This window comes from Octopus bimaculoides, chromosome 11, assembly GCF_001194135.2.
Source record: "Octopus bimaculoides isolate UCB-OBI-ISO-001 chromosome 11, ASM119413v2, whole genome shotgun sequence".
Lineage (NCBI taxonomy): Eukaryota > Metazoa > Mollusca > Cephalopoda > Octopoda > Octopodidae > Octopus > Octopus bimaculoides.
Genome location: NC_068991.1, coordinates 27786207 through 27810227, shown reverse-complemented (window position 1 = coordinate 27810227; position 24021 = coordinate 27786207). Strand labels below are relative to the sequence as shown.

The following is a 24021-nucleotide window of genomic DNA, read 5'->3' as shown; positions in this document are numbered from 1 at the left end:
TATATATATATATATATATATATATATATATATATATATACATATATATATATACATATATATATATACATATATATATATACATATATATATATGTGTATGTATATATATATGTATATGTGTGTATATCATCATACACTTTACAAAAAAAAAAGTGATAAAAGTGCAGAATATTGTGATGTTAAACAGAAATTAACGTCACTGAATGGTAAGAGCAGCAGATGCATAACTAACTGACGAATCGCGACTGTGTTTCACTTGGCTGGACTGAGCATATTTTAGAAACTTCATGTTAAAGTTGTGACCAATTTCTTGAATACTTTCAATTGCCTGCAATGGAAAAAGTATATTAAATAATTAGAAAATATATATTATCTATTAATTGTTGTGTAGATGAACTAGTAAATGTGATATTAAGAAGACATATAAATACCAACAGACCAACTAACAGAAGAGCTAAATTCATGTTTTTGTAATTCTCATTTGAAAATATATTACTTTGTGATTGTCTCTTCATGAGACAATCATAAACATTACTAAATCTACAAGGTTAAAACCTTACAGCTAACATACAACTATGTGCCACCACAGCCAAGTGCCAACACTAAGCTATGTGCTAATACAGGACATTACTTGCTCAATTTTACACCTATGTATTCAGCTTTTACCTCATCCAGGCCAGAGTGTGAATGAAATGTTTTCAAATATAAATATTTATATATATATCAAGTAGAACAGCTTGTCTACAGTGACAACACTGCTCAAGAAACTGCTTTCACAAGTAGTCCAATACCAAGTTCACCATTAGATCAGATATAGTATTGTAAGAGAGAGAGTTGGTAGCATCAAATTAGATAAAGTATGGTGAGAGAGATATGATAACAATAGATCAGATATAATATAGCAGAATATAGAGAGATGGCAATATTAGATTAGAGACAATATAGAGATGGCAACATTCTAGTTAGGGTTGATGGAACATAATTTTAAATTAGTTCATAGAGCTGAGATTTTCTGATATTGAAAAGTAAAATTTAACCAATTAAAACAAAAACCACCATTTAAGACATACAACTGCAACAGATCATTAATGGCTACCTAACTGGGTTCATTTTGTTTCCTGTGATATTTGTTTTTCATGCTAGCATGTGCTAGACAAAGACTTGCTCAGGCAGTGATTTAGTCAAATGCCCTTCCTGCTACAAAGACAAGGAATATAAACATTCACATACACACATGATATATGTCATCATTATCATCATCATTTAACACTTGCCTTCCATACCGATATAGGTTGGATGACTCGATGGGATTTGACAAGTCAGAGGACCGCACTGAGCTCCAGTGTCTGCTTTGATATGGTTTCCACAGCCAGATGCCCTTCCAGTGCCAACCACTTTACTGAGTGTCCTAGATTGTGAACTTACCTGTTCCCCTGTCCTTATTCCCTATAATCTCTTTCTGTCTCCATCCCTCTCACATTCACAATCTTGTACTTTGAAGTACAACTCGTCACCACCATCTCTTGTTTTCCAGCATGGGTAATCATGCATCTCCTCTATAGTAAGACACCTGTTCCTACTCCTCAGAACAACTGGCATGAGCCACATCCCTCAATACTACACTCACTGTCAACCAAGGGGGTCTTATCTTGCAAGCTACTTGGCAACCTGGCTAATACCAGTGACATGAAAAAGCACCCAGCTCACTATGTGAAAAGGTTGATATTAGGAAGGGCATCCAACCTTAGAAACTATACCAAAACAGACATTAGAACTCAACACAGTCCTCTGACCAATCAGATCCTGTCAAGCCATGCCAGTACAAATACAGATGATAAATAGTGATTATATACATATTTATATACACACATACAAATACATACATACATACACCATACACACACACAACCAGTTTCCTTCACATAATATTGTCAGCCAAAGACTATAGTAAAAGACATTTTCCCAAATGGCACAGTCAAACAGATACGAGAATACTAGCTGTTGGTGCTATAAATGTGAGGTTTGAGAAGCTTTTTCTTTGAGTAACATCCCACAGATGAGGCACTAACTTCTTGGTTGTGATAAAGCTGTTTGAAGCAAACTGACATTTAACAAAGGGTACTGATATTTTGTTTTCAAGACTTTCTGTATACTCACATGAAGCAGAACCATGATTGGATGCCGACCACATATAGTGTTCTGATATTGTTGCAGGTATTCTGAAAATGCTTTAGCATCCATCCTTTCAATAATAGACATTCCCTGAAATAAAAAAAACAATAATAATAATAATAATAAACATAAAAACTCAAATAGACCTTAATATCTAATGCATAGGCATAACAGTTGAAGCTAATGTGTCTACTTGGTCATTGTGTCCGATAAAGAAAGGTTACAGAAAACAATCATTGGTACTTTTTTTTTCTTTAGTATAACAAATAGTTCAAAGCTAATAGCAATCCCCTTAATCTGGAGAAGGCTTTTGACAAGACACCATGTGAATGAGAACCATACAAGCCATGTACAGCAATGTGAGTTAGCAATTATTGAGTGTGAAGGGAGACGGCCATCAGAGCTTGGTTTTCACCTGCAACTTGAGTTTGTTATAGTTCTCCAAGTTATAAACATAGGAGTTTAAGACAAGTTGTTTATGTGAAACCCTGATTGACCTAGCTCTTATTGATGACTCTCTCATGGCAAATGTGGGAGCAGAGCTTAGAAGTGAGTTACCACAAAGTAAAACTGAGCTAAGACAAAAGTTTTAGTAAGCAGGACAGAAGGGAACCTAAGAAAAAAATTCTTTCATGTCTTGGGAGGACCTCTAGCTTTAGTTGAAAGCTTCTGCCATTGTAATGACCTAATTAGCAGTGGAATAGGGTATTCTGAGAATATAGTAGCTAGAATATGAATAGAGTAGAGAAAGTTTACAGCTACTGTTTCTGATGGAAACAAAGGGATCCTTTCTCTGAGTATAGGGCTGACTGTATGATGGATGGTTTTGTATGAAGTATGATGTTACATGGCTGTGAAATATGAGTGTTAAATGTGGAAGGTGTGCAAACACTAAAAAGAAACGAGGTGAGTATTCTCTGTTAGATGTATAATGCATGATGGAGCCCAATCAAGCTGAGAAAAGGCTGGGTATAAAAATAGCAAAATTTCAAAAGATGGAATTTTGTTTTCTTTTTGCTATTTTTGTGATTTTATATCATATATTCTAAAACACATGTAATTTGCATTACAGAAATTAATAGAAAATTCCAGTTTGTCAAACTTCTGACCTCCTACTCTTCATCATGCCATATTGGAACACAAACAAGCCGAAAGAAAAACTGCTATAAGAAGAATCAGATGTGCTGCATAAGAAAGAATACAGCACTGGTACTGGTGTGAAGTGTACATAAAGTATAATAGTTGAGTAAAGAAGTAGAAAATGATCCAAGTGAAAGGTACCTATAGAAGAGGGAGGCATGGAAGCTGATCTCAAGAGTCTGAATCTCATGCAAAAAGATTAGCCCCCTCTAATGCTAGCATGGTAAAATGTAATAATGATGATGGTAATGTACATGTCCTTCAAGACTTGGTTTTCAGCCCCCTCCTATTTATGACAGTTTTCCAGGTCATAACAATGGAGTTACAGAATGTTTGTTTATAGGAACTACAGTAGGACAATGAATAAATACAAAATCAGAGGAAACATTCCAAACATGGAAAAAATTAAACTGAAGAAGTTTAAAAGTAGACTGAGAAAAGGGAAAGAGTTTTAGCAAAAGAGGATACAGAATTCTACCTTTTGAGAAGTGGTCTTGTTTGATATGTAGAAAAGATGTAGGTAGGAATTATATGTTGGTTCACAAATGAAGCAATGGATAACAAACAGAAGAGAAGGGAATTGTACATGGCATCAAATGCACAAAAGTTAGCAATTTTTAAAAATGCTCAGAGGGTTCCTAGATATTGTTGACAGCTTCTATTACCTATGTGACTAAATCAGCAGTTGCTACAATCAGAACAGAATGAAAGAAGTTCATGGAATTGTTATCTCCACAGTCAATAAAAGGTTTCTATTTGCAAGATGTATGAATATGAAGTGCAATATTGCATGGTAGCCAAACATAGTCACTAAATGCAGAGGATATATGAAGATTGTAAAGATATGGAATGAGCATGTGCCACTGGATGTGTAATAGTAGTGGGCATGAATAATGAAGTACAAATGAGCTGAAAGAAAAACTATAAGAGTAATTGGATGTAGAGTGCAAGAGAGAAGGCTCTACTGGTATGGACATGTGAGGTATATGGAAAACAACAGTTAAGTGAAAAAGTGGGAGGAACCGGTAGACGAAGACTAAGGAAACAAGAAGAATGAAGATTTATCTCAGAATTTTGAGGCTCATGAAAGAGATAACAAGGGACCTCAATATGTGGACAGATGCTCTGCTGCAAAAGATCTGTCTAGAATAAGCAAACACACAGAAAAATAGACATAAAAGGATGATAGAGCAACAGTGATATTAGCTAATTCATATAGGAGATTTGAATATGTTGGACAGAATATGAGAAGGGATATAGTAAATGCATGATGGTTGTGGAGTAGCAGATTAAAGAAAGCTATAAGTTAGATTAAGTGACCTACAAGCTAACCTCAATTATGAGATACAGGATTGAGAGAAAGACGGGCACACTGTATTGTAGACATGTCTAAAGTGTGCCAGTAATTATAAAACATTTGATGATGTTGATGTTGTCTTGAATGACAAATGGAAAAAAAAATGACAAAAACAGATGACAATGTGGAGAAAATAAAGGATCCATTTTTATATATCCTTTTACACTTGTGCAATAAAAAGTCATTTGTTTGAACTTTCATGATCAAAGGCATGTTTCAAAGGGTAATTAGCTTTGTTGACTTCAAATGAAAGACAAACTAGAAGTTGTGGCATCCATGTATTGCATAAAAACATTGGAGGAGTGAAACATCTAGAATAGAGAATTGAACCTAGGTTGCAGATATTTACCATTAATATTGTTACACACAAGCTTCATGTGAAACAAAACAAATTACACATGCATGTATTAGCAACAGAAAGATCAACCAGTTGTAAAATGTCCCAGTGCTATATTCATCAAACCCATGCTAGCACATTAAATGGACATCAACAGCATTATCTTCATCATCATTATACATTCACTTTTCATGTAGGCATAGGTTGGACAGGTTGTCACAATCCAAATAATTTCTAATTGAAAAATATTGCTTCCTCTGATCGGTGCTTGTATGTGTCATTTAGCTTGGTTTCTATGGTTGCATTTTAAGTGGCACCAACACTAAAGAGGTTAATAGTCCTTAGCAACACAGGATGAAAGAGATCTAAACCTTTCACTTTCTCTATGCATTTAGCCAACCTTTTATGGTGTGTGATGGATGTATTTGTCATGGCATCAGGGCTAGAGAGCTTATCTCACTCACTAATCATCTGTAGAGGGAGTGCAAGAGGGGATGAAGGTACCATTGTGGCAAAAGAACAGATGGAAGGAACTTTACAGTAAATGTAGAGAGTATTCAGTTATGTAAGGCATGGGGAATGATGAGGGGGGGGGAATAAGAGGGAATAATGACAAAAGAAAGGCTAGAAAATGGTTGGTTGAGAGCTGGGTAAGAGTGTACATTTGTTGAGATGCAAGGGGAATAGGAGAGAGAGCGAGGACATCAGGGAACCAGAATGGAGAGAAAGTGGAAGGAACAAGAGTATGATGGAAAAAATGGCAGGGATATTTGGGAGTGGTATCAAGAGGAGAGTGATTTGGCAGCAGCACAAGTGGACAAAGACAAGGGTGAGTGATGAGATAAGAAGAGGTGGTAGGAGGCAATAGAGGTGGTCCAGAGAGGAGAGAGAATGATGGCCGGCAGTACAGCAGGGCAAAGCTAGAGTAAGGAGATGAGAGTTGGAGGGCTATGAGTGACAAAGGGTTGGAAGAAAGGATAGGAATGAACAATAGGCAAATGAAAAGTGGAGTTAGAGATGCAAAGTGAGTGAGTAGCAAGTGTAGGCTTGGCAAGGTACAAAATATTTCAGCCTCTAAACATTACCATTGTGTCAGAGTATATTTTGTTCCGAGTGATTCTGCAGCGCTTATCAATATGGTTTTTTATCATTTTGGCAAATATAAATAGGCATGCATGCTTGTATGTAAGTGTGTGTAATCCATGACAAAAAAAAAAAAAAAAAAAAAAAAAAAAAAAAAAAAAAAAAAAATATTTGCAGTAAATAAGGAAGAACAAGAATAAAATCCATACCATTCTATCCAGAGATTCAATAGACTGCCATATTTCACCAGCTGCCTCATCATTATAAATAAAATTAAAACGACGACCTGGAAAAAGAACAAAAAAGACACCATAAACCAAGATATTTTCCCTTGTCAGCACATTGTTGTGTGGGATTGTGGGATTTAACTCATATTTCAAAACCCATGTCACTATTTTGCTTAATTATTGATACTGGTGGTAAGCTATGATTAAGCAGACCGATCATCAAAAGACATTCCAAATATGACAATCATCTTGTTTCATTAGAAAGCATATCTTGAATTACATTACATAACAAGTCCTTATTTTAAGATAGGAGTTACAATGTAGAGGCTCAAGTTGTCATGGGTTGCAATCCTTAAATATTCTAAATGTCAGATATTGTTGAGTTTTAAATTGGACATGCGTGCGCACACACACACACACTGTTATTTCAATGTTTATTTTTCTATGCTTGCATAAATCAAATGGAATTCATCAAAACAGATTTTCAGTCACTAGAAGGCCTTCCTTTTACCAACCCTTACCTATTTCCAAACAAGATACTATTACCCATGGCCTGATATGCTTTTATGGAAGATTGGAAATGAACACAGCTTGTATGACAGTGACACTTGTTTACAACTATCATGCTACATCAAGACAAAAGTACAAACATATATATACAGCAAGCTTCTTTCAGCTTCCCTCTACCAAATTTACTTGCAAGGATTTGAATGGCTTGGGACTATAGCAAAATACTTATCCAGTGTATGACGTAGTGGGTCTGAACCTAAAATCATGTGGCTAGGAAAACCACTGTGCCTACACACATCCATACATAAAGTATGTGTGCATGTGTGTGTGTGTGTGTGTGTGTGTGCATACAAATGTAAATATTGGATACTTGAGCAAAATGATGTTGACATTCTGTTTTAGCCTTTTGACTAAAAAATTTTAGAATAAAAAAATTTCTTGCTAGAAAAATAGGTAAGTGTTGGTGACAGGAAGAGCATCTGGTTTTAAAATCCCACTTCAAATAACTTCTCATCTAACCCATGCTAGCACAGAAAAATAGATGTTAAACAAAATCATGAATGATTCAATCATGTATCTTCCATCTCTACAAACATTGGCTGTTTATTGATGAAAGAAAATTAGTTTGTAGTGAGACAGATAGCTTAAATTGGGGTGAAATCTTTGATTCCTGGAGCTGATAAAATACCAATAATACCCATAAAGCATCCCACTCAACTACATCCACCCACCCTCACTGATGTCATATCATCATCATCGTTTAACGTCCGCTTTCCATGCTAGCATGGGTTGTGTACAAAATAAAAAATTAAGTTTAGCAGAGAGAACCAACAGTAACAGATGAGACAGCATTCACAATGTGATCAAAATAAACTTACCCCAGTGACAAAAATCAGAAGATACCACAAACAAATTTTCTGGGTTCGATAGATGTTCCCCCAATAATTTCCCATAAATTTTTTCTTTATCTCCTTGTAATGAACCTACAAGAACTGGAACTATAGTAAACTGTCCTTTTTTACTGAAAAGACAAAAAGACATGTAAACGTGTATATTAGTTAAGGCCTTGGTTATTCATTACAAGAACTGAGAATATGTGAAGTGTGGCTAAGTCAGTGACATTTATAGTAATGAGGAAGGGAAGATTGCAACATTTTTGAAAAACATTTTATATTATGGGGCTTAGGAATTAAGTAAGGGGATGAGAACTTGGATGTCTGATGTTCACAACTATTGGCAGTGTGGTCCAGTAAGGGTGTTTGGCAGCTGATCATGTGTTGGATTCAATTTGTCAACTGAGCAGCATGTTTTATCCTTGAGCAAAGTACTTCATTCTAATTTGCTCCAGTTTACCCCACTGAAAATGAGCACCAGCCAAGTGCTGGTATAGCTCTTTCTCCCTCTAGTTGTCACATTCTGAATGCGCTTCTGTCTGCCAGCAACTACACAGGCACCTACAACAATTAGCAACAACATGATACATAATACCAAGCCGCATTTGTATGTGGGTAATGGCTGGAGTCTTTCTTAGGTAACACCTACAACAAAACTACAGTAAAAATATACAAAAACTAATAAGCACAGCCTATAACTGGGACAGAGCTGCATGAGACACTGTGCTATAAACATATCCATCCTAAGAAGTAAACAAAGGGCATTGGAAATGATAATCTATTCTAAATATAAATTTATTTGCTTGGAAAAAAGGATGAAGATAAAATAAAAACAGGATAATGATGAAAACTATTCTACTTTGATTTTTCTGGCATTAAATTATTCAATTATCCTGGGTGATATCATAAGAATTATAAACTTTTGAGAGAATATGGAAACATTCTTTGAAGCTTTATTTTTTTGTTTCAGCCACTTAACTGCAGCTATGCTGGAGCACCACCTTAAAGGGTTTTAATCAAAGAAATTGACCCCAGGACTTATTATTTGTAAGCCTAGTACTTATTCTATCAGTCTCTTTTTACCATACCACTACATTATGGAGACATAAACACACAAATATATACATACACACACATATAGATATATACGCACATACATGACGGTCTTCTTTCAGTTTGCTTACCAAATCCACTCACAAAGCTTTGGTTGGCCCCAAGGCTATAGAAGACCCTTGCCCAAGGTGTCATGCAATGAGACTGAACCTGGGACCATGTAGTTGGGAAGCAAACTTCTTACCACACAGTAATGCCTGCGTTTATATACATACGTACATATACACACACAACAACAAACTTCTTTCAGTTTCTGTCTACCAAATCCACTCAAAAGGCTTTGGTCATCCCAAGGCTTTAGTAGAAGACAAGCTTTTTACCACACAGCCACGCCTGCACCAATACAATCTTTGAGAATGAATTCCAAGAAAGAATTACTCCTCATTCTCTTTGAAAGTTTGTAAAGGCTTATAACATCAAAAGCACACGATTCTTGCTGGTGAGAATAGTTTCTAAAATGGATAGAAAAATTCAAAGGATTGCTTTGGTCCAATAGTAGAACATTTGCTATGTTTACAGATGTGGGTTCAAGTCTCATGAGCAGCCTTTGACTTTCCCTATTCAAAAGGGGTTTTTACCAACCCAATATTTACATGCTATTAAGGTGGCAAACTGGCAGAATCATTAGCATTTCATCCGTCTTTACGATCTGAGTTTAAATTCTGCCAAGGTCGACTTTGCCTTTCATACTTCTGGGGTTGATAAAACAAGTACCAGTTAAATGCTGGGGTTGATATAATCAACTTACTCCATTTCCTAAAGTTGTTGGCTTAGTACCAAAATGTGAGATCAATATTTTTACAAGCTATTATTTATAAGGTAAACTTGTTAATATAGTATGTCTTTACACTCTTGAGTTCAAATTCTGCCAAGGTTGACTTTGTTTGCTATTCTTTCAGGGTCAATGAAATAAGTACTGAGCACTGGAGTCTATGTAACCAACTAATCCCCTCAGCTAAAATTTCAGGCCTTGTATCTTTAGTAGAAAGGATTATTTATAGCATCATAGGTACTACAAGATCAATTCCAAAAACGAATTACTCCACATTCTTTCAAAAGTTTATAAATTCTTACGAACACACACACAAAAAAAAAACAAGACTTTCAAGAAGAAATAAATTTCATAGACATGTGAACTCAATCTCAACCATTTCTGCTTATATTTCTATCACTGTTTAATAAAGGTCAACTGCTGTATACCCTTTGGCCCATATATCATTAAAACGCTATATGTGTACCAATAAAAGTTTAAGATGTGCAATAGAAAAATTTATCTAAGTATACTCGTTCTTTGTTAACCCCAAATCATCGAGTTTGTGGCAAGTCTTACTCTGCTTTGCCGACTAATTTTTCTGCTTTTAAAAAGAGAAAAGGATTTTATCCTTTATATCGCTATTGTTCAGTATCTATGCATTGAATAAAATTTATCTTACTACTTGTTCTAATATATGCTATATATTCTTTTCTATTCTAGGCACAAGGCTCGAAATTTTTGGGGAGTGGGGCAGTTGATCAGATTGACCCCAGTACACAACTGGTATTTAATTTATCGACCCTGAAAGGATGAAAAGCAAAGTCAACCTCAACGGAATTTGAACTCAGAATGTAAAGACAGAGGAAATACTGTTAAGCATTTCGCCCAGCGTGCTAACGTTTCTGCCAGCTTACTATATATGTTAAATAGTAACATATCTATTACTTTAGCCATATATATATCTATCTTTCTCATCATCATTTATTGTCTGCTTTCCATGCTGGCATGGATTAGACGGTTTGACTGGAACTGGTTCCAGTCTGATTTGGTATGGTTGCTGCAGCTGGATGTGTAATGGGTGTTTACTATATGCCACTGGCACAGGTGCTTTTGTGTGCCACCAGCATTGGCCACAACTATGAGTTCACTTGGCTTGATGAGTTTTCTCAAGTACAGCATATTGCCAAAAGGTCTCGGTCACTTACCATCACTTCCGTGAGGCCTAACATTTGAGGATCATACTTTACCACTTCATCCCATATCTTCCTAGGTCTACCTCTTCCACATGTTCCCTCCACAGTTAGAAATGGGCACTTCTTTGCACAGCTGCCCTCGTCCAAATGCAACACATGGCCATACTAGCACAGTCATCTCTCTTGCACACCACATCCAATGCCTCTTATGCCCAACTTTTTTCTCAAGACACTTACATTCTGTCGTACATGCATACTGACATTGCACATCCAGCGAAGCATACTAGCTTCATTTCTTTCAAGCCTATGCATGCCCTCAGCAATCATAGCCCATGTTTCACTGCTGAGCAGCATGGCTGTTTGTACACAGGCATTATGCTATCTGCCTTTCACTCCGATAGAGAGGCCCTTAGTTACCAACAGAGGTAGGAGTTCTCTGAACTTTACCCAGCCTATTCTTATTCTACTAGCTAAACTCTCGGAGCATCCACCTCCACTGCTGACTTGGTCACCTAGATAATGGAAGCTAACAACTACTTCTTAGGTATTTCCCCCTGGCATTTGATGCAGTCAATTTTCTGTACATTTCTAGTATTTATTGTACCTGTGCACCTGCCACACACAAAGACTATTTTCTGTTAACCTTCCTCTGATATTGCTGCACCTCTTGTGTGTCCATAACCTGTACATCTTATGGAGTTTCTACCAATGCCTTTTCCACATATCAAACAGGACCATCTGTCTACCTGAAGGGATTTATGACTTGTCTTCTTTCACACTTACTAAGACTTTGGTTTTTGCTAGGGTAACTCTAAGGCCTTTTGATTCTAGACCTTGCTTCCACACCTGAAATTTTTTCTCTAGTTCTGGTAGTGATTTAGCTATAAACTTTGATTTTTGGCTAACTTACCTCTCCATTACTTTAGCTATATATGGTAAATGCATTTCTATACTATGTTCTTGTTCATCAGTCTCTCTTGACATTTGCTCAAAATGGCCTGTAGCCATGAGCTCTTTGTAAACTGAAAAGCAAGGAATTGTATTAGCTAGATGTTAACAAAAAAAGATCTCTTTTTAATAAAATTCATATTTTTAAAAGCAGAATAGAAAGAAAGCTTCATATGAAATTCTTTGTTCTTAACAATTTCAACAACAATAATAATAATAATTATTGGATGATGAATTCTGAATGAAGAGCCAAGTATTTCTCATTAAAAAATAATTCTTAAAATATAACTGATAAAGACTTATTTAAAATGTTGATCAACAAATGTAGGAATCAAAAATACAAGACAATCAACTCAGCACCTTGCAAATATTTTCCCATTTCTTTGAGAAGATAAACATTTAATCAAATTTACCATACAAGGAAATAATAATTCTACGTAAGAAAATATATTAAAGTGGTGTAGAAATGCAGTTCACTCTGTAACCATTGTGTTCTATCTTATGGCATGGCACCTTGGGCAAGTATCTTCAGTCAACTGAAGCCTTGTAAGTGGGATCTGTAGTTGGAAATTGTAAGGAGGCCTGCTTTGTGTGTGCGTGCGTGTGTGTGCGCACGTGTGTGTGTGTGTGTGTGTGTGTGTGCACGCATGCATTTTGTGGGTTTGTTTACATTCAGTATCTTTGTATGAAACTGATTGAGAAAAGAAGAGATGATGTATTGACTTTCTGTTAACAAATCATTCTGTAGCTCTTTGCTTTTGAAGACAATATAAAAATCCCTAAATTGTAAAACAAGTTAAAGTTAATGACAAGAAATGTATCTGAATAGTAAAATAATGCCTTAGTTAGCAAGTATTCACCTGACCCATGCTAGCATGATAAAATGGGTGTAAAACAAGTGAAAAAGCAAATGTTAAAAAGACAGTCTACCAACAGAATAATAGGGGGTTAAATCCTTAACCCTTTTGTTATGATATTTCTGTGAAACTACACTGTCATTATTTCGATTTTGAAAATGATGAATTCAGTAAAATAATTTTGTCATTATTAGACTGGTTTTTAGAACTTAACCCTTTCGTTACCAAATCAGCTGAAACTGGCTCTGAGTACAAATGTCTTGTTTTCATAAGTTTTGAATTAAAATCTTCCGCCAAACCTTAGTCACAGTTTATATTCCTAACACTAGCCGAATGATAAGTTATTTTACTAAATTCTTTGTTATAAAGTAATTGAAAGAAACACAGAGCATCTCAAAACAAATACAATAACGAAAGGGTTAAATTAACATGAAATTTTGATGGAAGGTTTGTAATTAAGATCACTTTAACCTTTTAGCATTCAGATTATCCTGTCAATGCAACGTTTATTCTTTCACATTATTTTCACTTAAGCATTATCTCAAAGCATCAAGATTACAATGATCTGGCCAGTTTGACATAAAACAGGTACAATACTTGGGTTGGATATGGCCGGTTTAAATGCTAAAGGGTTAAGAAAGGAATTTGTAACAGGAATAAAAACAGTCAAGGCAATGGATTTGTATCAAGAGTGAAACCCAAAGGAGAGCAAGTATTGGCTTCAGAATCTGTACACCTTGTTTTGCCTTGTTCCTTCAGGTTTAATATACCTGAGAGACATTCTATCCCATCAAATTGACTTATTTGTAAGAAACTACTATTTATTGTACACTGGCAAATACCCATATAAATAGTTTATTACTTTCTCTGCTATCAAATTAATTAGTATTTAATGAGAAAAAACAGTTTACAATGAAAAAGAAGAAAAAAAAAAAGGCATCGGTGGAGTGATGCCTACCTGCGCGCACACAAGGATAAAATAAAATTTAATAAATATATTATCAGACGATCTCAGATTTCAACAAAATGGCATCAAGAGTTATTTCCCCTGCTTATCGTTAATGCATATGTAAACAAAGTAAAAAAAAAAACATTTTGATTCACCTGTCCACCAGTTTTGAAGATAATCAAACCAAAATAATGAGTTCGAGCCACTCACCCAATGAGTATTTCTGCCAAATTTGGTGAAAATCCGTTCAGCCGTTTTCTAGTAATTTTGCAAACACAGACAGACAGACAGACAAAGACGAGTGACTACAATACCCTACTTTCGCTTACGTGCGCAAGGTAATAACGAAAAAGACAGCCAAAAAAAAGTTAACTTTATATAAGAGGAAGCCAGATCCAAAGTAGCGAAGTTAGAAATTACCTTTACTGTCAATAGTGAGATCATAAAAAGGGGTCTGATACTTCTCCATTGCTGACAGTGCACAACCATAAAGACGGACATGATGAGCAGGACCTAGGATAAATACTCTTTTACTGAAACAGAAAGAGAATATTTCGCTACAGTTTATAACGGCAGGAAATCATTTTAGTCATTTAAAAACACACAAAAGTTGTTATATACACTTTTCCTTTATTTCTTAATAGTCTATTATGAAGGCTCAGAAAGATTCGTTGCATTTCTGCAACCTGCTCAATTACACATGAGTGCAACATAGCTTGACATTAAAGTCAATACTCTTAAATCAATGAACAGTGAATCTAACAATTCTTCTGTGTTGTTCAGTGGTTGTGATCGAATTGTTTTTGTGATGGAATTGTTCCATTTTTAAAAGTCAGTTTCAGGTCAAGTGACTTAAATACAACTGTAACAGGTTTCTGAATAAAATAAATTGCCAATATGAAAAAGATTGAAGTATCTAATTATATATTTCTTAATAATGATACGTTGTAGTGTATTTGGGATCATTAATGATCCCAAATAATTTAAGTTATTTTTAGACCTGGTGGGGCCCATATCACCCCAGGTCTGAACAGTTTAATTTCTTTCAGAAATAGAAAAGTACAGAGTGAAACTGATCCTAGAGTAGGATAGGTTCTTTATTATCAACCTTGAAGGGCTGAAAGACAAAGCTGGCCTTGGCAGAATTTCAACTCAGAGCAAAGAGAGCTAGAATAATTAATATGAAATAATCTATCCAATGCTTTAATAAGTCAACCAGCTGTCCTGAGTCTGAGAGGTATTTGATTGCTAGAATTAAGTTAAATTAATCTTTAAACATTGCATTCAATGTGGAATCGTTCCAGTAACCATGATTTTCAACATCTATAAACAACGGAGTAGAAGCCATGGAGGAAAGAGTTGAGAGAAAAAAAAAAAAAAAAAAATTAATGGCTCCAAAGTGTGAAAGTTTAGAGAATTTCTATTTTGTGACAAAAATGTTCTGAAGAGTTCTAACCATGAAGCCAACACATACTGACATAACGGAAGTTCTTGGTGCATTCATGCTATACTGCAATCAGTTTATCATTTGGTTATACTGATTCTTTTCTTCTCCCAGTTAGGAACTTCTACAAGACCTCTTGGCAATCATTATTCAGCAGCAGGTATTTAGTACAGGATTCAACAAATTAAGGCAGTAGAGGGTATTTAGATAAAAGGTAGATGACTTCTTTCTAAAGATAAATGAATACTTCTTGGTACACTCTCTCAGATCTCATATGTTTAAGCGATGCCCTATGAATATTTATTCTTATATTCTTTTACTTGTTTCAGTCACTTTGCAGTCATACTGGAGCACCGCCTTAAAGGGTGTTAGCTGAAGAAACCAGGACTTATTCTTTGTAAGCCTAGTAGTTATTCTATTGGTCTCTTTTGCCAAACTTCAGATATGTCAGTATGTGTTGGCTTCATGGTTAGAACATAAACACACCAACAAGGATAAAATAAAATTTAATAAATATATTATCAGACGATCTCAGATTTCAACAAAATGGCATCAAGAGTATTGATTATAGCAGTAAGACTTTAGGTAGAGGACAGATATACAAGAGTAACTGCAACAAAATATCGATAATCATTCATTAACAATGACAACCTGTTGTAAAAGAAATAATAATAATATTGGGAGTGGTGAGAGCAACACAACAGACAGGGAAAAACTACTGTTAACAGATATATAAGCTGTTACTTACATTTTTTGAGGATCAATTTGTCGGTAGGCATGAGCTGCACATGCTCCACAGTAGATATAACCAGCATGGCTTAGGAACAAAAACAAATATTACTAATGTTAAATTATCCTGAAATAAAATTCTAATTAAAGCAATGAATTTATTTTATATATCAGGGTACAAATATAAGTATATAATTCAGTTTAGGTTTCCAGTAAAACTTTAAATTTACAGGATTCATTGTGCAAATAAAGTTGTACATTAACTGTTTAATATGTCTATATTTCAAATAACACTGTAACAAATTTTTTTCTTTTCTTTGGTCAGTAAGTGTTATTTCCAATTTGCTTCTAATACTATTCTCTTCAAACTTTGCTTCTGTGACCTGGGCATCAATGTTTTGAAACCAATCCATTACATTTCAGACAGATTCAGCTCTGAGTTACTGAAGTAAAAATATTGTTATAACAAATATTTTGTGCAACACCACTGATTTGCTTGTCAATTACTTGACTGTAACCACTGGCTGACAATATGTGCATCTCTGACCATGAGCAGGAGTAATGAGGGAGCATAATAACCATATGTTGGGGGGTGGGATTTTTGGGGGTTTGAATAAATGTAACAAAAGTAAAGTTTGAGGGAAATATTAACTACTTTTCAAACTTTCTAGTGGTAAGCAAATACTAATTAACAGATGCTACCCAAAGACAAAAATCATGTAATTCTCACGGACACTGGTAAAAGATGTAACAGATTACTAACAATGAAATAAAGCATCTCATACAGACTTTTCAAAAATGAAATTCTAGGTGTCAAATTACTAAAGAATATTAGACTTTCATAAAATTAAGAATATTAAGCACAAAGTGAGTGGAAACTTTTTTGATCGAACACTAATCCTGTCCTCAACAGACAGAGTATGACATGCTTCATAACAACTTTACAAAGGACTCTCAGCATCTCTAGGTTAGTAGTCGACGGAACCAACAGTCAGCATTCAGTCAAACCAAGAAAATACAGTAACTCCTTTGTTATATTTCTGTTGAAATATACAACTTTTATTTTAATTAATTCGGAAAATAACGAAGAGTTTAGTAAAATTATTATGTCATTATTAAGCTGGTATTTGGAACTTAAATTTGCATAAAATTTTGATGGAAGGTTTAGATTGCTTTAAAACAGAAGGTTTGCATAAAACCAAGGGCAGTTTCAGGTAAGTTGGAGTCAATGAAGAATTTATGAAATTTTGGACATATACTGCATAGTTTAAGACTACAATCCTTAATAAAACATCGTCTTCTTCATTTAACATCGATTGTCCATGCTTGCATGGGACAGACAGTTTGACTGGGATCAGTAAGCTGAAGAGCTGTACCAGGCTCCAGTATTGTTTTGGCTTGGTTTCTATGGCTGGATGCCCTTCCTAACGCCAACCACTTCAGAGTGTACTAGGTGTTTCTTACATGTTACTAACACAAACTTATAAATCTCTAAGCATGAGATATATTGTGGAAAGGACAATGCAAAGATATTTATTAATGTCTAACTTAACCCCATCACCTGGTCTCAGTGTACCCTTAGTTGAGCTTAATCTGTTACAAGTGTTTGGACCTGGTTTCTGGCTTGAGGATAACTAATCACACTTATTCTTACCAAGATTGTGGAGACATCTACTGATGTCAGAAGACTGACTGACCTTGAAAACTGAAGAAAGATTGGTGCAATGAATAGCATTTATTCCAAATACTCTTTAAAAGCAACCAGACAACTATGAATGGTAGATATCTCAGTCACATGGATTTTACTTAATTCTTATAGCAAAATCTAAATCACCAAATTTACAGGTCCACAATTTAATCTTTCAAGTATTCAAGTATAGTTTAATCTTATGCCATCATTACCAACATTTTATTGCTCATTTTTCTATGCTTGCATGGGTTAGATAAGACTGTTGTGGCAGATTTTTCCTATGGCCAGATGCTCCTCCTGTCACTAACTCTCATTTGTTTGCTTTGTAGTAGGACAACCTAGATGTGATTTTGCAGAGAATTGCAAACAAACGATACAGCTTATATTATAAAAGATGATGTTTTTCATTCAATCAGTTTGCACATGTGAAGGGGGAATACTCACACATTCACACACACTGGTGAAGGAATGGTTGCATGACTAAGAAATGTGCTTTCCAACCACATTGCTTCAGGTTCTGTTCCTTTGTGTGGCATCTTGTTTAAATGTTTTCTACCATAACTTCAGATTGACCAAAAACCTTGTGAGCAGATTTAGTAGACAGAAAGTGGAAAAAGCCCATACAGAACACCCTATCCAACCATCCTTGATTCTTTTACACTATTCTCTCTTTATTCACCTTGTATGTTGATGCTACCCCCTAACACCTCATCACCATCTTTGTTCCAGCAGGAGTAGTTATGTTATCACTACAGCAAGATACTAATTCTTATCATCCCTCTATCATGCATTAGCCTCTTAATACCTGGCACAAAGCCACCTCTTCAATATTGCACCCCAGTACTCAGTCGAAAGGTATTGTTTTGCAAGTTATTTGGTGACCTTACTAATGGTGATGCCATACAAAAACAACACCCAGTACACTGTGAAGTGGTTGGCATCAGGAAAGGTACCTAGTTGTAAAAAACATGCCAAAGCAGACATTGCACCTCAAAACAGTTCTAAGATCTTGTCAAACCATCCAACCCATGTCAGCATGGAAAATGGTCGTTAAATTGATATATAGGTGTAGGTGTGGTGGTGTGGTTAAGAAGTTTGCTACTCAACCACATAGTTTTGGGTTTAGTCCCACTGTGTGGCACATCTTGAGTCAACCAAAACCTTGTGAATGGATTTTGGTAGATGGAAACAAGTTCATCATGTGTGTGTGTGTGTGTGTGTATCCTTGTCTTAACATCACATGAGTCATAAAAACAAGCTTTACTATCAAAAGAATGGTGTCCATTTCCAATTTTCTGTGACAGCAAGTCTGACTATGGGTAAATATTACCTCGCCAGGAAACAGGTGAGGATTGGCAACAGGAAGGGCATCTGGCTGCAGACAATCTGCTCTAATGAATTGCATGTGAGCATGAGAAAGTTATATATTTTTCTGCTTATGCTAAGTGTGTTTGCTGGTTGTAAATAAAAGGCCTTGCAAGAATACAGTGTTGTTTGCTTGCAACCTACCACAAAGCATATCTGGGCTTCTTGACTTACTCTTTTATTTGTTTCAGTCATTTGACTGTGGCCATGCTGGAACACTGCCTTTAGTTGAGCAAATCGACCCCAGGAATTATTCTTTGTAAGCCTAGTACTTATTCTATCGTTCTCTTTTGCCGAACCGCTAAGTTACGGGGACGTAAACACACCAGCATTGGTTGTCAAGCAATGTTGGGGAGACAAACACAGACACACAAAAATATACACACACATACATACATACATTATATATATATATATATATATATATATATATATATATACGACGGGCTTCTTTCAGTTTCCGTCTACCAAATCCACTCACAAGGCTTTGGTCGGCCCGAGGCTATAGAAGACACTTGCCCAAGATGCCACGCAGTGAGACTGAACCTGGAACCATGTGGTTCGTAAGCAAGCTACTTACCACACAGCCACTCTTACTTGTTACATAATCTTTTAAAACATATCCACTTCTCTGCATATCCATGTTTAGGCTGTTTGATAGTCAACAAACTGGGGAATTATTACCTTGCTTAGAACCAGGTAAGGTTTGGTATCACGAAGAGCACCCAATCTTAGAGAACTGTGCTCCAGCTTACTCTCATGTGCCCCATGCAAGTATGGGAAAGTAGATGTTAAAATGTGTTTGTGTGTACAGGTTAGGTCACTAGTTACAACTGAAGCCACCAGACTGTGCCCATATATTGCAATAGGTGGTCACACTGTACACACCCTGTTTATCTGTGTGTGTGTGTGTGTGTGTGTGGACACACACGCAGATCAGGCTTCTTGTATTCCCTGCCAACTAAATTTCACTTTCTATTCGGGCAGTTTCTTTACATTGACAACAGTTTAAAACAGTCCAAAATAACAAGAAAAAACCCCAAAAAACAAAATTTATTCAAAATATTGAAAATGTAATCGAAAAAATGCTGAGCTAAAATAATCACTACATTTGATAGTAAGGGTATGCTAATTAGCTAATCTGGCACTCTGTTATGATGACAAGGGTTCCAGTTGCTCTGATCAATGGAACAGCTTGCTTGTGAAATTAACATGCATGTGGCTGAGCACTCCACAGACACATGTACCCTTAACGTAGTTCTCAGGGAGATTCAGTGTAACATAGAGTATGACAAGGCTGGCTCTTTCAAATACAGGTACAACTCATTTTTGCCAGCTGAGTGAACTGGAGGAACATGAAATAAAGTGTCTTGCTCAAAGAGACAATGTGTTGCCAGGAATTGAACTCATGATCTTACGATTGGTAGCCGAATGCCCTAACCACTAAGCCACATGCCTTCACTAATTAGCTAATAATAAAGTACAAATTTTTACAAAACCAATGTTGTAGTTGTATAGAATAACTTACGGTGCAATAATAGCTCTGGCTGGAGAATGGACTGCTTGTACTTTTGATAACCATTGTGTCAACTGACTATTAAGTTCATCAGCTGGAATAAATAAAACATTCATTGAGATATGAAAATACAACAAAAATAAAACAAACACTTATTCATTCATGATATAGCAAAATGGAAATTGTTCAAGGAACTTTGGTAGAAATTTCTAAATATTTAAATATCAGAAAACACTGATTCAAAATGTCTGAATAAGACTTCATATAATGATGATGCTATAAGAGTTAAAACGCATCCTTTAGAAGAAAAAAAAAAAAAGACTCCATGCAAAAAAAAAAAAAAAAATGAAAGCTACAAATTAGCAGAATCTGTAGAGCATCAGACAAAATACTTTGTGGTATTTAGTTAAAGCCCTTTATGTTTTGAATTCAAAATCCTGCCAAGATCAACTTTGCCATTTATCCTTCTGGGGTTAATGAAATAAGGGATAAGTCACGTACTGGGGTGGGGGTGTATTTTAATGACTCTCTTTCTCAAAAAAGGAATGGTTTTGTGCCAATGTTAGACCTGAATGTAACAAAATGAAAGCTACAGAAGCAACTTTTCATACTAAACAGTATACATTCATTTCCAATGAAACAAAGAAGAGAAGGAGTGACCGAAACAAGTATTTACAAACAAAAGCAACAGCTTTTTGACTGAGTAAATCTTGGTGTTCAGTACAATAGTGAAAACGTGTTACATAAAATAGCAAAAATCAATAGCTGACTTTAAAGCACAAGTGTATTCTTGAGTGAACACGTTTGTCTCTCATGAAAAATCATTAAGATTAATCAATGAAATAGACACTGTATTTTTCTTTTCCTTTTAAATTATTTAAATTTGCTGCTTTAAGACTGCAAGATGTTCCATCGTAATAGGAGAATCAAGTGAAAAAACACAAAAATTGAATTTTATATTATAACCAATATTGTTCCATGTAGACAGTAAAGCCAACATCTTGTGTCTCCATATGTATTCACAAAAATGTTCAGGTATACAGATTCTTGCAGAGACACTTTTCTGCTCAACACAAAAAAAAAAAAAAAAAAAAAAAAAAAAAAAAACTATGCCTTTTTGTTTCAAATTTTCAAAAACTTAAAAATACACTTTTTCTACTTTGGTGACACCAAGCAAATTCCTGGTACCATGTGTAACTGGTGTCGCTAAAGTGAAAAAACAAAAACTAAAAACAGAAGAATAGTGACAGTCGACTAAAAGAAAAAAAAAGTTATGAATAAAAGCAAAAAGCTGAATGTGTGTGTTATGTGTGCAAATATATAAAGAATGGTGGTCAGAATTTTGGATGAAACTGGCTTATGGGAGTGGCTGATTGGTATGTGTTTGTGTATGTATGGGAATGTTTGTATATGATTGTATGTGTTGCCATTTTGAATTCCTTTCTGTGATTGAACTTAAATTGATCCCTGGCTAATAAAGGTCCAACCACACACACACATATTTGTTTTAGGCTTTGTACCCATTTGATCTGCGGCCATACACCAAATAATGTGGTAAGTCTTATGTTCCGAAATCTAAATTTTCAATTTGTGTTAATTATAAAATTACACCTCAGCTAAAAACACATCTTTTGGCTTTGGAAAACAGAACCTTTTCTTTCTATATTTTTTGTTAAGTTAGAATTTTTCTGTTTTGGTCACGATTTTCCAATTTCTTTTTCGGATCTAGTCAGCTTGAGTCACAAAATCAACCCCCTTTTAACTTTGCACAGATTGTTTTCAAATTTGGGCAATGGATGGTGTTCAGAATTTTGATTACACTCAACCAATTACTTTATCTCATAAATTAAAGAATCTGATGTTATTTGGAATTGAAGTTGGAAAATTTGTGTGATTTTAGCCAATCAAAAAGACAGTGAGGCATTAACATCTAGTTATCTTAGCAACATATGACAACTTATGTGTTCTATTTTGCCTCGCTGTGCTGAATTCTTCTCTGTACATGCTTCGATTTTGTTATTTTTATGCAAACTTTATAAAACATACATTACCTGTGCTTATATTAATTAGAATTTTATTTTAGGTATTTTTCATGAATTTTTGTAGTATTTTACATATATTTCATGAAGTTTTTGTGTTTCTATAATTTTTTTGCCTTTTGTGAAGTTTTTGTGTTTATTTACTTTTTACTTGTTGGTAAAAACCTAGAATGGCTGAATCCAAGTCATTTAAATGTAACAGTCTGAAGGAGATATTCAAAACAGAGGTGGATGCTGCATATTATTTGAAAGAAAAGGGTGTTATCCCTAAAAAAAAAGTGTAGTAAATCTAGGCACAATATGACTAAGAAAGTGGTTCGTGGGAATTTGTACTGGTGGTGCACTCACAATAGATGTAATGAAAACTCGGCAGTAAGGACAGGAAGAAAAAAAAAGGAAAACCTCGGATTTGTGTGCATTCAATGTATCTGACTGCTAAGCCCAACGCAAACCACTGCATGCCATGGATCCACATACACAAGAGCATTTCATATTTGAACTTGGTATCTTATTCTTATTCTTCAGCCCTGTACTCTTCTCACCTGCTTCTCTTTCTCTATTCATTTCTCTTTCCTTCTGTCTCTCTCACCCAGTTTTTCCCTCCTACAAGTTCCTGTCTACACATTAGGGTCAGGCTGTCTTGCATTCCCCATCAGTTGCAGCCACTTTCTCAAACATAGAAGAGGGAAAACTCTGCTGTCTTTTTTAATTGCCTCCAGTCAACTTTATGTTGAAGATGGATTGTCTAAAACATTGGATATGCTATTCTACAGGGAAATTTCACAATACTACTACTGTCACTTCTTCTAAATAATACAAGTCTTGCCAATACAGATCACAACAGTCTCCTGGCTTTCTGCTTCATCTGATATATATATATATAAATATATATATACACACACACACACACACACACATACACGTCATTTTAATATCCACTTTCCCATGCTTGCATATGAGTTGTACTGAGTTTATTGAGCAGATTATATATATATATATATATTATATATTCTGTACAGCGTCTATTGCATTCATAAGACATTGGCTGGCCTGAATCTATAGTAGAAGACATTTTCCTAAGATGCCATGTAGTAGGACTGAAACAGAGTACATGGTCACAAAGCAAACTTCTTAACCACATAACCATATTTACACATGATTGGTAATACAGATTTTCTTTTACTATTATTATTATTATAATTATTGGGTGCATGGCTTTATGGTTAGGGTGTTGCACGCATGATCTGGTGATTGTGATTTCAATTCCTAGACCGAGTGATGCACTGTTCTTGAGAAAAACACTATCTCTCATTGCGATGCAATCACTACGACACCCAACATGTGGTACACCATGCACCTGTTCAAACAAAATCAGTTTGTTGGAGAGAGTGAGCCAATGTGTGGCACAAACACTTGATCACTATAAACAAACCATTTGTGCAGGTTGTTTGGCAAAAGCTGGACATTCATACGTTGTCTTCGACAGGAGAGATTATCATCATCGTAATATCACAGAGAAATAATGAATATTTTCTAAGACGGACTGATACACTCCACAATGCAGCTACCTCATTCCCACCTCCCATTACATGTAACCTGCTCCAACTTACTCTTAAAAAATATCAATTTAAGAGCCAATCCAATCTGGCCCTACCTATCACTGAAACCACACAACTCTAAAACTATTTTCTTCTCAATGATTC

General features: G+C 35.3%; 1 protein-coding gene across 1 annotated transcript in view; it reads right to left on the bottom strand.

The window, feature by feature from the left end:
* Positions 1-103: 103 nt before the first annotated feature.
* Positions 104-24021, bottom strand: part of LOC106873293 (protein MEMO1) — a 33358-nt gene continuing 9440 nt past the window's right edge. Inside the window, exons 2-9 of the mRNA XM_014920603.2 lie at positions 20292-20373; positions 15728-15796; positions 13956-14068; positions 11692-11803; positions 7707-7849; positions 6301-6377; positions 2160-2264; positions 104-330 (exon numbers count right to left, since the gene is read on the bottom strand). Of these exons, the coding sequence (XP_014776089.1) occupies positions 199-330; positions 2160-2264; positions 6301-6377; positions 7707-7849; positions 11692-11803; positions 13956-14068; positions 15728-15796; positions 20292-20373 (833 nt within the window). The 3' untranslated portion in view covers positions 104-198. The remainder of the gene's footprint in view (positions 331-2159; positions 2265-6300; positions 6378-7706; positions 7850-11691; positions 11804-13955; positions 14069-15727; positions 15797-20291; positions 20374-24021) is intronic.